Source organism: Theropithecus gelada, chromosome 16 (genome assembly GCF_003255815.1).
Source record: "Theropithecus gelada isolate Dixy chromosome 16, Tgel_1.0, whole genome shotgun sequence".
NCBI classification, from domain to species: domain Eukaryota; kingdom Metazoa; phylum Chordata; class Mammalia; order Primates; family Cercopithecidae; genus Theropithecus; species Theropithecus gelada.
The window spans coordinates 26,482,701-26,497,465 of NC_037684.1; the positions used below are offsets into that span (position 1 = coordinate 26,482,701).

The 14,765-nt window shown below is 56.1% G+C and overlaps 1 protein-coding gene across 3 annotated transcripts in view; it reads right to left on the minus strand.

Moving 5' to 3' along the window:
• The window catches only part of SRCIN1 (SRC kinase signaling inhibitor 1), a 77,098-nt gene that overhangs the window by 41,562 nt on the left and 20,771 nt on the right, over window positions 1-14,765 (minus strand). Inside the window, exons 2-3 of one of the 3 annotated variants that reach the window (XM_025361814.1) lie at window positions 7,095-7,396; window positions 3,495-3,593 (exon numbers count right to left, since the gene is read on the minus strand). In XM_025361814.1, the coding sequence (XP_025217599.1) occupies window positions 3,495-3,593; window positions 7,095-7,396 (401 nt within the window). Of the gene's footprint in view, window positions 1-1,292; window positions 1,446-3,494; window positions 3,594-7,094; window positions 7,397-14,765 lie in introns of those variants that run through there. The other 2 variants (XM_025361816.1, XM_025361817.1) reach the window with 2 other exon arrangements.

Below are 14,765 nucleotides of genomic sequence, written 5' to 3' on the forward strand. Positions count from 1 at the left end.
AGTGGAGGGTGGGATCTCTGAATGCTCAGGTCTGGCACCACTCCCTCCATCTCCTGGCACCCAGCACTGCTCAGCCTTCTGGGCCTTTTCCCTGGGAATTTCCCAACACCAGAAACCCCCCAGTTAGGAGGGCAGAGGGCAAGGAGGGTCAGGAGAGGTCTGGCTGTCCACTCCAAGCCAAATCTTCCAGTGCCAAGCTGCCCCCCTCTGCCATAGTCAGGGAGGGGGTCTCACCTTCCCAAAAGACAGTGAAAGGGGGAAATAAATAAAGAAGTGAGTAGGAGAGACCCCAGCAGGGGCAACCACTTGTGGGGAGGAATCTTAAAAGGAGCTGGGGCAAAATGAGAGGTGTTCTAAGAGGGTAAGATGGAAGCATAGGACCCTAGGGACCAGGCTTTGAGAAACGGGGGAGGGGAGCGTCTCTCAAGGCCCCAGGAAGTCAGGCCAGGGAGTCCTCAAACTCCTGGTGAGAAGAGGAAACAGCTTCTTCCCTCTGGGAGCTAAGGAGTTAACTCCCTTCCTCTCTCCTCCATCCTAGCCACTGGTAGCCGGGTTCCTACTTCCCCTGCTGCCGGTCTTTCCCTCCTCAGCCCTCATGCCCTGGGAGTGGAGGGGCTAGGGCCCCTGGGGAGGCTTGGCCCAGCCAGCTGAGGTCTCTTTCCTCCCCTGGGCAGGCATCCCCAGCAGGCTCAGTGAGCGCATGACCCCTTCTTGACCTCAAGCCCCGACCACGCATCTTCCAAGGAGGGAGAGCAACCCACGGGTCCGCACCGGCTCCTTAATCCCCTGGCTCTGCTGCACCGGTGCACACACCCACCTCTCAACTCCCATGAACACGAGTCCGTGTAAACACTCGTCCCCCCGGCTGGGGCTAAGCCACTCGCCCCCCCTCGGGCGCCTGCCCCCACCGCGATGTATATGCACGACCCTCTCCTCCAGATGTGCAGATGACACCCTCATCTCCTTCCCAATGCAGAGTGTGTGTGGGTGGGTGCGGGGGGTGCTGTGGGACTCTGGGGGCGAGGGCGCACCCCGGGAAGGTCATGACTTTCCGAGGTTGGGGGAGGGGGCGCCAGCCTGATTTTGGAGTGGGGGCCGGCCCACGCCGAAGGCACCTAATGCAGTGGGGGAGGGGAGGAGGCGTTTCTCAGGGATCGGGAACCTGCAATGGCCTGGGCGTCCCCCACCCCTGGATGGCTCTCGGTGCCGCGGAGCGGGCCCCCATCTCCGTGTCCCCGCCCCTCGCCCAACCCGAGGCGGCGATCCCGGCCCCCACAGCCGCTCCCCCTTACCTGCGGCCACAGGTGTACGCGCGGGGTCCCCAGCCCCAGGTCCTGCGTCCGGCGGGGGAGGGAGGGCCCCTACTCCCACCCGCCCGGGCTCTTCTCTCCCCTGGCCGCCTCCGCAGCCGCGGCCGCCGCCGCCGGTGCCCTTTGCTGCAATGCGAGAGCCGCCGCGGCCGCCGCCGTGCCGGCCCGGGCCCCGGTCGCCCCGGTAACCGCGACTCCACCTGGCGCTGCGCTGCGCGCCGCCGTGCACATCCCCTCTCGCGGCCCCCTCCCCCGGCGCGGCCCCGCCGGCGCAGCCCCGCAGAGGAGCGGCGGAGGCTGGTGGCTGCGTCGCCGCGGTCACCCGATACGCCGGCCCGGCGCCCGGGACTCGGGTTGCAGCAGGAGGGAGGGAGGTTAGACAGCCTGGTGGAAGCCGGGGGAGGGGCTGTGGCTTGGAGTCCAACCTCTGGTCCCCTCCCAGGATCCTCTTCACTGCTCCCATCCCTAAAGGTCCCGCCTGGTGGAGGGTCAGGGAGAGGACAGTGTTCTGCCTCCTGCTCAACCTTCAGAGCTCACAGCTTCTCCCCAGCGGGGTCTTCACTGTGCACCTTTGGCCTTTAACTCTCCCGTGACTTAATCCCTAGCCAAGTCTGGGAGACCTAGTATGCCTAAGTTTCCTAGATGGCCTCTGATTCTGCCCTGCTGTGTGGTTGTGGCCTTTCCAAAGTCTCTGGTCCTGCACTTGACAAAAGGGAACCTCAGACTCAGCCTTAGGGGCAGGGAGTGTGATAAGCACCAAGTGATGACAAGATCCTATGCACAGACACTTTCCTGGTTAATTACAGAGCCCCAGGAGAAGGTCTGCTCAAGCGCTCCCCTTTCCCCCATCAGAGCAGATCCCAGATGTGGACAGGCCAAAATCCCCAGCCCCCTAGCCCCCTGACTTGGGACAACTGAGCTCACCCAGTCCAGCCTCACTCCTGTCCATCATCCAACCCCTATCACAGCCCCAAGACGCTCCATCTGGGGAGGACCTCTGGGCAGCCAAGGCACCCCAACCCTGCCTGTGCATATCACATCCTCCTCTGTCCTATCACCATTCCTGTCCTAGCCCCACTTTGGTCTCCACCATGCACTTGGCCATTCAGGACAAGTCTGTCCCACTTGCCATCAAGCCTTGGGGGCAGACACATTCCTGTTCCCCAAAGTTCAGCCAAGATGGGGCTTGGGAACTGGGAAAGAAATTGGGCTGAATGCCCTGTGAGTGATGCCAAGCATGCCAATCTGTTACTAGACTTGAGTTACACTCAGCTAAAACATCCTCCCTCTGAAGGCCTGTCATTTCCTTGGTGGTCACAATTTTCTTTCTCTTCATTCTCCTTGAAAAAGCCAAGCGTTTTTGTCCTCTGGGGGAAGCAGGGTGTGTAAGGACCTGAGCACTCTGCTTCCACTGGATTCCCTGCCACTATCCCTCCTCTGCCTCCTACAGCTGAACATCCTCAAGTCAAGTCCTCCCCTGGGCTGTCCCCTCCCCATTGCAACTCTGATGCTTATTTTGGGCCTCAGATGCCCATTTTTCTCCCATAGCAATGTCCAGGCCTAGCCGGGAGCCCAGGCCCCTAGTATCCTGCCTACATGTGCCCCTGTCTAAGCTAAGATCTATCTTCCCATAATGGACATCAAAGCTTGATGAGGAAGAGGGAAATAAGTTCAGAACAGATGACTTGATACCCAAGTCTTCTTAAAAATTAGAGACTAAGCCATGAACTTAGCAAGAAGGGTGAGAGAGAGACTTCATGCAGAACTTCCTGATGGTGGGACATCTGGGGAAGGCTGGATCTGCTCAGAAATGAAGGGGAGGGTGTGGAGAGGGGAATAAGATGGTCCTCAGTGGGAGGAGGGCATAAAACCCACAGGGCAAGGTCAGGGGATTTCTGTTTAAAGGAGAAAGGGATACAAAAACTTTTTTAAAAATCCTGAGTATGTTCCCTCAAAAAATTCCTTCTCCAAAGTCAACCAGGCTTGGGGAGGTAGTGACAGGGAATTAGACATCGGGCAGATGTGAGTATGGGGCATAGAAGTCTCCTGAAAGTAGGGGCTCCTACACCAAAGAGAAAAGGTTGCTAAATAAAAATCCTGAACACCCCCCCTCCAAAAAAAAGTCCTCCCCAAAGCCAAACTCCACCATGGGCTTGGGGGGTGGGGTGGAGGTGGGTGACTCACCTGGGCCGGCTGGCCAGCCCCGGAGGGGGCGGAGTCGCCATGGAGGTGGGAGCAGAGGGAGCTGAGGAGGCACACGGGGTCCACGGTCCAGCCGCCAACCTGTGTGTGCGAAGCGGGGGACACCCCATTAGGGGAAGCGGGCAGGAGCCGCTGGGGTACTGTGACTGGGAGGGAAGGGCATTCCTGGGGTAAGCCTTGGCACAGAGCTCATACTGCAGAGGGGTCTAGCGACGCTGGCAAGTCCTTTCCTTAGGTTGGGTATCTCTCTAACTAGAGCCCTGCTTTGTTTCTGGATGTCTGCCTTTTCTGCTAGACCTGGGGGTTCCCTGAGCCCAGGGCAGGGCCTTCCCTATCAGACATTCCTGAAATCCTCATCTCCACTTTATTTTTTTTGAGACAGGTTCTCACTCTGTCTCCCAGGCTGGAGTGCAGTGGCACGATCACAGCTCACTGCAGGCTTAACCTCCTGGGCTCAAGTGATCCTCCCACCTCAGCCTCCTGAGTAGCAAGGACTACAGGGACGAACCACCATGCCCAGCTAATTTAAAAATACATATATATTTTTAAGAGACAGCCATGTTGCTTAGGCTGGTCTCAAACTCCTGGGCTTAAGCAATCCACCTGCTTCAGCCTCCCAAAGTGCTGGAATTACAGGCATGAGCCACTGTGCCTGGCCTCGTGTCCAATTCTTGGATGCCCCTCTGCACACTGGCAAGGAAGCTGCTCCTTACCATCTCCCCTTCCCCAGCTCTCATCCCCTCCTCACTGAAGGTGTCACACCTACCTCACAAAAATAGGAACCGCTGGGCAGGAGAAGCCTTCCCCCAGTTGTTTCTATCCCACAGCATATCTTTCTTTTCTGTATCTTAGTGGAAGTGACTCCACCCGCTTCGTTCCCCAAGACCACCCCACACCTAAGACCATCCTTCCAGATTCCTCTAGGACCTGTTTCCCATGGCCTTCTTTCCCCTTGGCATCCTCAGATTCATTCCTCCCTCATTCTCTCATTCATTCCACAAACACTGCCTGAGCTGGCACCATGCTTAGGCACCAAGCATTCCATTGCAAGTGAATGGGCCATAGATCCTACCCACTTACACTCTAAGTGGGGAAACGAATGAGTGAAAGAAGAAAGGAATGAATTTGAGGGTGGCTGGGCTTTGATTCATTTCCTAAGTATTTACTGAGTTCCACACTCTGTGCTGGTGAACATGTTAGAACATAGGAGGCCCTTAGACATACCTTCTCTCCCAGGCCTGCTGCCCCTGGAAGTTCCACCCAGCTGTTTTCATCCTTTTCTTGGCCCAATCTCCCCAAAGTAAGTCTGTAGCTGGGGCTCCTGATCCTTTACCAACCCCAGTCTTCCTAACCCCTGAAACTGACCATTACTTTACCACACCACAAGACACAAGCTCTCAATACCCTCTGCGCCCACAGATCCCTGTCAGTCGCAATGTCTGTTTCTCTCTCCCCATCCTTTTGGACGTCTGAAGGGCTGGTCACCCTCCTGCTGGCCCCTTGTCCAGGCGCCTTTTTTCCCCTGGGACTTCCTCGTGGATGTAGAACATTCCTGGTCCCCTTTCCCCAAACATCATGGGCTTTCTCTCTTCTTAGACCCCATTCCTCCCTGATGGCCACTCAGCCTCCCAGGTCCACTTCGTATCTGCTGTGACCGTGCTCAACTCTCTCCTCCTGAAGCTGCGGCCTCTCTGGAGTCCTGAGTGGTGCATTTGGTGCCTTAAGAGCATCCCCAAGAATGCCCTACCCACTACTCAAACCCGTCTCCATATATTCCTCTCCCCCACCCCCAAACATTTCCCTCCAACCCTCCTATTTCTCTCCAAGGCACCAACATCTCCCTGTAGCCCAGGTGTTTCTGTCATTGCCTTCTAGGCCCAGGCAGCTTAGCCTTAGACCTACACTTGGTCTTCTTCCAACCCCCATCTGTCCATCCTTTCCCCTTCATCATCCCTGATACACTCTTCCTCTTCTCCTTCCCCTCCTCCAGCCCCGCTTCTCCCCTCCTATTCACCATCCAAAAGCAACCACAGCCATCCTAGCCACCACCATCTGCCCCACTTTTTCAGCCCCCACACATCCCACTACTTCCCACCTGAGCCTTCTTGCCAGCCAGTTGGACCTCTGGGCCAGTTCCCAAATCAACTCAGGCCTATGCCCATGCCACACCCCCCACCACTCCTAAAACAACATTCTTTTCCTCTAGGCCTATGCAAATGCTTTTCATCTTTCTAAGCCCAGTTTAGATACCTCCTCCTGCAGGAAGCTTTCCCTGATCAGGCCTGCCTATGATCTTCCCTCCTCTAAACCGCCTCCCAACTGACTGTTCCCCTCCCCAGCTAGAAGACAAATGCCCCTGCCCTTCTCCTCAAGCCAGTGCACACAGCAGGAACCCAATGAGAGGGGCTCCCTGAGGGTGAGGGCCACATCTGCATCTTCAACTCTCTCTAATCCTGATCTGCATCCTGCTCCCAGAAGGACTTTGGAGCTGGGAAAAGGCAAAAGCCAGACAGAACTGGAAGTGGCACTAGGGGGCAGATAAGGTACCAGAAATGTGCCAATGTGTCTTGTTCCCTGCAGTGAGGATGGGAGTGGAGACACTCCTCCCTATCCTCAATTACATCCAGTAGAACCTGGAAAAGGGAGACAGGGACTGACGCAACCCCAGGTTTGACTGAAAGGCTGCTGATGGGATGTGCATCCCTCCCCTCAGTCCCTTTACCCAGGGGCACAATGGCTGAGTCTCAGAAGCCAATATGCATCAACCATGCAGGCGCCTCACCAATGCAGAACTGTACACAGGCTGCTAGACCCAGAAAGCATGTTCTTACAGACAAGAAGCTCATACTTGGGTGGAGAGATGCATTCAGGACCCCGAGGTTCTGGGGGAGGTTTAAAAAGGAACCATCCCACCCGCTATAGAAGGAGACAGGTCCTGGTCCAGAGAGAGGTGCTGTGTCTCCTCTCTAAGCCCTACTGATGGCAGGAGAGATACCCAGGCACAGAGAGAGGAGGTCTCCAGCTCCAAGTCACCCAGCAAGCCATGGGGTGGAACAGGGAGGAAAGAGGTCAAAGGCTCCAGTTCTGGGCTCCATTCCTGCAGGCTGCAGGGACTGGGGACACATCGGACGCAGCTCACTGAGGCTCTCAAGGCCCGATCCTCTCTTAGAGTCCATATCACAGAGCTGCCGACGACCCTGGCCAGCATTTCATCTGCACCACAGGATGGACTCTCTCGGGCACAGAACAAGTCCCCAAGGCTATCCTCCTCTCCTTTCCTCCCAGAAGAGTTCTGCCCAAACAGCCTGAGTTAAAGAGGCTGGGCTCTCTCTGCCCCATCACATGCTCTCAATTTCCGGACTGCAGGCAGAGGTCTGGAGGCCAAGCCCCCACCCCTTTCCTTCCCAGGCTCCAGAAAAGGCCAACCGGAGCCACTGCCCCGAGGGACAGCTCCCCAACTCCTCCCCTTCTCTCTCTGCTCCAGATGCCTCCCAGAGTTGGAATGAGCCTGGGGGCATGGAGCACGGGGTCAGACCCCCTCCCCTGCCCGCTGGCCGCAGCCGCAGCCGGGAGCCCACTCACCTGCTCTCGCATCCTGTCCTGCTGGCCTCGCAGGGCCAGGGCGTGCTGCGGGTATTTGCTCTTCAGGTGGTCCATGAAAGCATCACGCTTGCGGTCGGCGTCCGCCTTCTGGAGCCCGCTGAGCGCCTCCAGACTCTGGGCCGCGATCACTGTGTGCCGCCGCTCGGACGTGTGCACCAGCCCCACGTTGGAGAAGCGCCGGCCCCCGCTGCCCCCGCCGCCCCCGCCCCCCAGGGTCCGGTACTCCCGCGGGTACTCGGCATCGTCCGCAGACAGCATGGGGGGGCTGCTCCGCTCCGGATCTGCGAGAGGTGAGAGGGGCATGGCGGGGTCACAGCGCGCCCGGCCTGGGGCTGCCCATCCCCCACCGGGGGTCCCTGCGGGGAAGGGCGGGGCCTGGGACTAAGGAGAGTGGAGAGGCGTCTGGCGCGAGGCAGAGGCTGCCCGGCACCCCACTAGGGACTGAAGGGGGAGGTGGGTGAATGGCGTGGAAAGTGAGCCCACGGCCCCAGGGAGGGGTGAGGAACAAGGGCTGGATACTTCCTGTTCCTCCGTGGGTTTGGAGCCGTAATGACCGCGGGGAGAGTACCGCCCTTTGAGGCCAAGAGGAGGGGGCTTGGATGAAAGGGGTAGAAGGTATCCTGAGACCCTCTCCAGCCACACAACCCCCTCTCCTCCTAAAGCTGGTGTCAGCAGGTGAAGGAAGAAGGGGTGCTTTTTAGATGCTCCCTAAAAGACGTGAAAAGGAGCTCGTAGTCTTCCTTCGAGGTTGGGTAGGGGGAGCCCTGACTCCTCCCTCAGACTAGCATATGTCCAGGACATACTTATTCTCAAGGCTGGGGGCCGGCTGGAAAAAGGGCCAGGGCGGGAGGGAACACATGGGGAGAATGAAGGCAAAAATCGCTCTGAGGTTTCCCATGGAGATGGAAGCCCAGGGTCTGGGGCAGTGGGACCCCTTTTCCCTTCCCTCCCCAGAGACAGACAGATAGACAGACAGGAGAGGCTGGGCACAGAGAGGACAGTGAGAGATGGATTTGGAACAAACTTAAAGGAGAAAGGAAGCAGACAGAACGGCTGAAGTCCTTCCCAGGGACTTTCCCCCCACCTCTCCCCTCCCTTCTTCAGTCTCTCCTCCTGACACAGACACAAGCTTAAGACCCATAAGAGACGTACAGCGGACAAAGGACAGCACAGAAGCGAAAGAAAGAGAAGGCCGGGGGTTGAGGTCCCACGCGGAACTCTGAATCCCCTTCCCAAATGCCCACCAGCCCTGAGGTCACCCTGCTGGCCCGCACTCTCCAGCCTCAACGACCAGTGGCCAGGGGTTCCAGAGGTCACCCATGCCCTTGGGGGTGGAAGAAGTTGCTGGGGGCCTACCTCAGCCATATTCCTGGGCATAAAGCATAGATTTGTGCCCCTCAGAAGTCAGTCCACAGGGAGACAAGCACAGCCTCTCATGCACACCCCAGCCCCACAATCCACCAGCCCCACAATCCACCAGCCCCAAAGCAGCACTCCAAGTGTGGCCTCGGACTGGGGTATGAGGCGCTGCAGCAGACACATGCACTCCTGCCCGCTGTGTGGCCTGACTCACAGGGCTCCTCCAAGGGCAGACCAAGGCAACAGGGGACCCGGCTGGAAATGCTGGAAACCAGCCAGGTTTGCCACAAGCCTCCTCCCGCCAAGCATCCACTGTCAGGAGGTCTGTGGACAGCTGCCAGGTCTGCCACCCCCTGCCCAGCCACAGAGGAAAGAGGAGATTCAGCCAGGTTTCAAGAAAAGCCACCTGCCCTCAACACACACACACACACACACACACACACACACACACACACCCCTCCCTGGGTGTGTTGGGGTGTGTCCATCAGGGGCACAGAGTCTGCAAGAACCCAGCACCTTGCACCGAACCAAGGGAAGAAGGGCTCCCATGGGCATGAGAGCCGCAGCTCACCAGGGGCTGACCACCTGCCTCATGGCTGCGTGCCTCCCTACACCCCATCAGGGGGGTGTTATCATGGTCCCTATTTCAGAAACGGCTACCGAGACTCAGAGAAGTCCACTGACAAGCCCAAAGCAACACTGAATGGTAGAGGTCTGATTTGATTTCAATATTTGTTACGTATGTGCCACCACATTCTCCATGATGACTGTTTCTTGAGTGAACACTGACAGCACCACATGGCATGTGTGGACTTCCTCACTGACCTGCTGCTATCCCCATGATGGCCCTGGATCTGGGGTGGTCCCTCTCACCGTGGTCACCATCCTCTGTTGTGCTCCCCAAACTAAGGTCCAAGTACATGAGAGAGGACTTTGGGAAGAACATTATTTTATGTCTTCTCTTCCTTCCTTCCTTTTTCTTTTTTTGGGGGGACAGGGTCTCACTCTGGCACTCAGCTTGAAGTGCAATGATGTGATCATAGCTCACTGCAGCTTCAAGTTCCTGGGTTCAAGAGATCCTCCCACTTCAGCCTCCCAAGCAGCTGGAACTACAGGTGCATGCCACCAGGCCCAGTGAATTTTTTCCTTTTTTTAGAGATGGGGTCTTGCTATGTTGCCCAGGCTGGTCTCAACCTCCTGGGCTCAAGTGATTCTGCCACCTTGGCCTCCCAAAGTGCTGAGATTAAAAGTGTGAGCCACAGACTGGGCACAGTGACTCATGCCTGTAATTCCAGCACTTTGGGAGGCCGAGGCAGGTGGATCACGAGGTCAGGAGTTCGAGACCAGCCTGACCAACATAGTGAAACCCCGTCTCTACTAAAAGTACAAAAAATTAGCTGGGCGTGATAGCGGATGCCTATAATCTCAGCCACTTGGAAGGCTGAGGCAGGAGAATTGCTTGAACCTGGGAGGCAGAGGTTGCAGTGAGTCGAGGTTGTGCCACTGCACTCCAACCTGGGAGACAGTGTGAGACTCTGCTTCAAAAAAAAAAAAAAAAAAAAAGTGAGCCACCACACCCAGCTCTTTTTTTTTTTTTTTTAATACCTTTATTTTTCATAAGGATTAGAAAAAGCCCCAACTATAAGGTCAAACCAGTTATTTCATGGATATAGTTCCTTGGGATAGTAGTGAAATAAAGTTTCCTTTTAAGTAAATTTGAAGTTCAAAGTGGGCTAACAAAAAGAGATATATATATATATATATATTTTTTTTTTTTGAGATGGAGTCTCACTCTGTCGTCCAGGCTGGAGTGCAGTGGCCGGATCTCAGCTCACTGCAAGCTCCACCTCCCAGGTTTACACCATTCTCCTGCCTCAGCCTCCCAAGTAGCTGGGACTACAGGCACCCGCCACCACGCCTGGCTAGTTTTTTGTATTTTTTTTAGTAGAGATGGGGTTTCACCGTGTTAGCCAGGATGGTCTCGATCTCCTGACCTCATGATCCGCCCGTCTCAGCCTCCCAAAGTGCTGGGATTACAAGCTTGAGCCGCCGCGCCCAGCCACAAAAATATATATTGCATTAGTACAGTACAAAAGGTTTCCTGATATGATGGCCATTTGTGAAACAACCCCTGACTAAGTGAGACTGGGGACACTGGGGCCATCTTCCCAAGGGCCCAGTCCCTGCCCTTGAAGTACTTGTGGCAACCCACAGTGGCCAGAAGTGTGGCTGAAGGAGAGTGGCCTGAATAATGCCTCTAGGAGAAGGCTGGGGGTTCCCTGGGCACTGGAGAAATAGTTCCAACCAAAGTCAGAGGGTTGCCTCCAGTAACCCCTGACCTTCCTCCTCCTCCACTCACCCTCAACACCAGCCAGAGGTCTGCAGCCCATTGGGTACAAGTGAGAAGGAGGGGACCTTCTGAGGCCAAGAGCCTTCCCTTTGCCCAGGCCTTGTAGATTCTGCCATGGCATTGCTGCTGGAATCCAGCTCCACAGTTCAGGCCTAGTCCTGCCTGAGCCAGAAGGACCCCTCCCCTTTATGCCAGACAGCCAGGCTCCTCTGCCCTCTTAGGGCTCAGGACAACATTGGGACAGGTCTCCAATTATCATCTCCCAGCTGCTTCCTTCCTGGAGCCAAAAGAGCTCCTCATCCCCTCTCTTACCCCCTCTTTATGCCAGCACCTCCTTCCCTACCTCCTGGGGGATCTCAGTGTGTCTGGAGTGGAGCAAACAGTGTACCAGTCTGAGATGGGTGGTGACTGTGGAGTGGGAGGGTCCCCAGGTCACCCAGTTTTCCCAGGCAGATTATGGCAGGGAGGGGTCCCAGCTCCCAGCTGCTGGAGCAGGCAGAGGGTAGGGCATGGAGCTCACAGCTGCACTTTATGACTGCAGTCCCACAAATCTAACAGTTGGCAGTGGGGAGGGGCTGCTGAGCAGCCTGCACAGACAGGGGAGCAGGGACTACCCCTCACTGCCTCCTCCAGGCCGCCGCTCAGCCCTCAGGTGCTCTGGCATTGGGGCCATTGGGGTGAGGTGGGCAGGAGCTAGATACTAAGGGGTGGCAGAAAGAGGGGAGGGAGTAGAAGAGATGCTCTGCTCTCTCTGAGGGGCGGTGGCAAGGAGGAGCTTTGATGTGAAAAGCTTTAGAATCTGTTTAAGAACCTTTGAGATCCTTGGCTTTTATATAACAAAAAAAGTAAACTGAGGCTCAGGGAGAAGGGAGTGCCTGGGTAGCCTAGCTGTCCTGGCTTCCTACTTTGTATTGATTTAACTTCTTTCTGCAGGGCCCCAGCTGAGCTGGGAGGATGAACCTGGGCTTCTGGTTGAGGGTGGGGGAACATCCTGTCCTTAGGAGAGGGAAGTCAGTGACCAGCCTTCTGGGGGGCTCTGAAGACTCAGGAATGATTTTAACTCTTTCAGCAGGCTAGGCACTTGAAATCAGAACATTGGGAGAGAAAAACCCAGGCCAGAGACACCCTGGGTGTCTTAGCAACTTTTCTGAGATCCCAGGCTATCCATTTATTTATTTTTGAGACAGGGTCTCACTCTGTTGCCCAGGCTGGAGTGCAGTGGCGAGATTATGGCTAAGTGCAGCCTCGACCTCCTGGCTTCAAGCTATCCTCCAGTCTCAGTCTCTTGAGTAGCTGGGACTACAGGCACGTGCCACCATGCCCAACTTATTTTGGGGGTCTGTTTTGTTTTGTAGAGATGGGGTTTTGCCATGTTGCCCAGGCTGGTCTCCACCTCCTGAGCTCAAGCCATCCACCCACCTCAGCCTCCCAAAGTGCTGGGATTACAGGCATGAGCCACCATACCCAGCCTCATTAATTTAGGTATTTATTCAGTCTACAAATCTCTTCCCTTTCAAAGCCTAAGAACCTAATTTGTAAAATGGGGATGTTAATGTCTAAACTCTGCCTTTGGACACAGAGTGAGAGGCTGGCAAGACAATGGTGGAGAAAGCCGGTTGTTTTCTTTCCTTTTTATTTTTTTCTCTTTTTTTTTTTTTTTTTTTTGAGACGGAGTTTCATTCTATGGCCCAGGCTGGAGTGCAATAGTGTGATCTTGGCTCACTGCAACCTCTGCCACCTGGGTTCAAGCCATTCTCCTGCCTCAGCCTTCCGAGTAGCTGGGATTACAGGCGCCCACCACCATGCCCAGCTAATTTTTGTATTTTTAGTAGAGACGGGGTTTCACCATGTTGGCCAGGCTGGTCTCCGACGCAGGACCTCAGGTGATCCACCCACCTCTGCTTCCCAAAGTGCAGGGATTACAGGCGTGAGCCACCGCGCGGGGCGAAAGTAGGTTGTTTTCAATGAAAGACATTCCTGAGCGGCAATGAGCTTGTTGGGCCATAGCAGCCTGACCTCCCTGTTACCCCTATGCCTGTTCCAGCCACCAGCAAGTCCTCGGAGTGGCCCTGATTTTCCTTGAACCTGAGCAGCCCAGGGAAAAGACACAGGGATCGATTCCAATCTAGCAAGCAGATCCAGGCACCGGCCAGCCCTGCACAGATCAATGCATCCTGGTCCAGGCAGGAAGGGCGTGAGAGACCCGGGCAGGGGTCTTAAGCAGGGCTGGGTTATCCTGGGGGATTGCGATAGAGAGAGACGGAGACAGGGAACTCTGGGGGAACGCAAGCAAGGCTAGGGTACCCTGGGGGAGGGGCGTCGGGCTGAAGGTTCCCCGCAACCCAGGGATGGGGTTGGGGAAGCCAGAGACATAAGGGAGGGGCTCAGGGCTTCTCTTTTCTCCAAGGAACCTCAGTGTGCAAGGCTGACTAAATTTTTTGAGTCTGAGATTCAAGCCACAAGGAAGATGCCGAGAACTGGCGAAATCCAGAATCTGAATGAGGGGAAGGGCAGGGTGAGGAAGGCGGGTTCTGCCACCCTGGGCTCAGCCTGCCCAGCCTGGGAAACGTGGAAGGTGAAAGTGGCCTGAGGCTGGGGTGGCCGGGAAGTGGCGGGCGCCCCCCAGTGGCCGGCTGGGAGGACGGCACAGGTGCTTGGGAAGAGTGAGGTTGTCATTTGTTCGAACAATCCAAATTCCACGTTTATTTATGAGCCTCATTTATTTTTATCCTCCACCACATTCTTTATATGAGATCACTGTAACTCATTAGGAGAATTAAGATCCCAACATCTTAGTGACACCATGTCATAAGCCACCAAGCCGGTCGCCAACTGGCATCTTTACCCCAGATGTAACCCTCTACTCTGTCCTCTGGCCACCCCTGGGCAACATGCACACATGACGTCATCTGCAGAGGAGGAGAACAGGGAGAGGAGAGGAGAGGGAGGGAGAAGGAAGGAGAGAGGCAAAGGGACAAAGTAGAGGAAGAGCGAAGCCAGCCACCAGCTCAGGAAAGGGAGAAGAGGATTCTCTGGGGCCCCTGACATGAGTCCTCCCCAGGCCCAAGATCAAGATCTGGAAATCAGGTCCCTGTAACCCTCTCTGTGGAGATCAGGAGGCTGGACAAAACCCCTCCCTTGGGGACCTGAGAGGCTGTCACATGTGTGCCCCTGACCCACTGTCTGGGCAGGGGTAGGAGCTGGGGTATAGCCCTGGTGGGAAGGGAGGGCAGGAAGCGCTCAGGGTGAAGACACCAGCTCACAAGCCCACAGGACATGGGGCTACGCAGGGCAGCAGGAGAGAAGTGTGAAGACAGCTGGAAGGGTGGAGGACCTGCCTTAGGCCACACCCATGCACACACACAAACACATGAGGCAGCATGAGGCTCCCCCAGTCCCTCCTCTGCAGCCAATGCTACAGGAGCCCGTCACCCAGGAGGAGCCCCGAGGCACTGCCACCTTCGATTGTGCCTGACAACTCCATCCTGCTGGTGCCTGCTGCAGTCGGGAAGCACACTGTGTGCTTGGAGGTTTGAGGCCAGAGGACAAAGGTCAACCAGGACCAGATATGTCTCAAGCTTGACAGAGGCTCTGGGAACCCGGATCAGGGGAGGGGATCCTTTGCTTCCCCGGCTAGTGAAGGAATCGGCCTCCCTGTCCCCGGGTTTCCCTGGCTCTGCCTTCCTCATGTGCCCATACCCCTCAGCCTCTGCTGGCTGGCTGGCTGTGGGTCCTTGGAGCAGAAGCCCATCTGTGTCTGTTTTCTAAAACCATCTTTTCCGCCCCATACCACAGCAACCAAAGTCATTTTCCGGGCAATTGCCTTTCTGTAAACATTCCTGTGTAATATCCCCCCAAATTGCTAATACCCAGCGCCCTGTTGAGTCTCCCTGTCACTCCAACTACAGCCTCGGAGATGGGGGCGTGTGATGGGGGAAGGG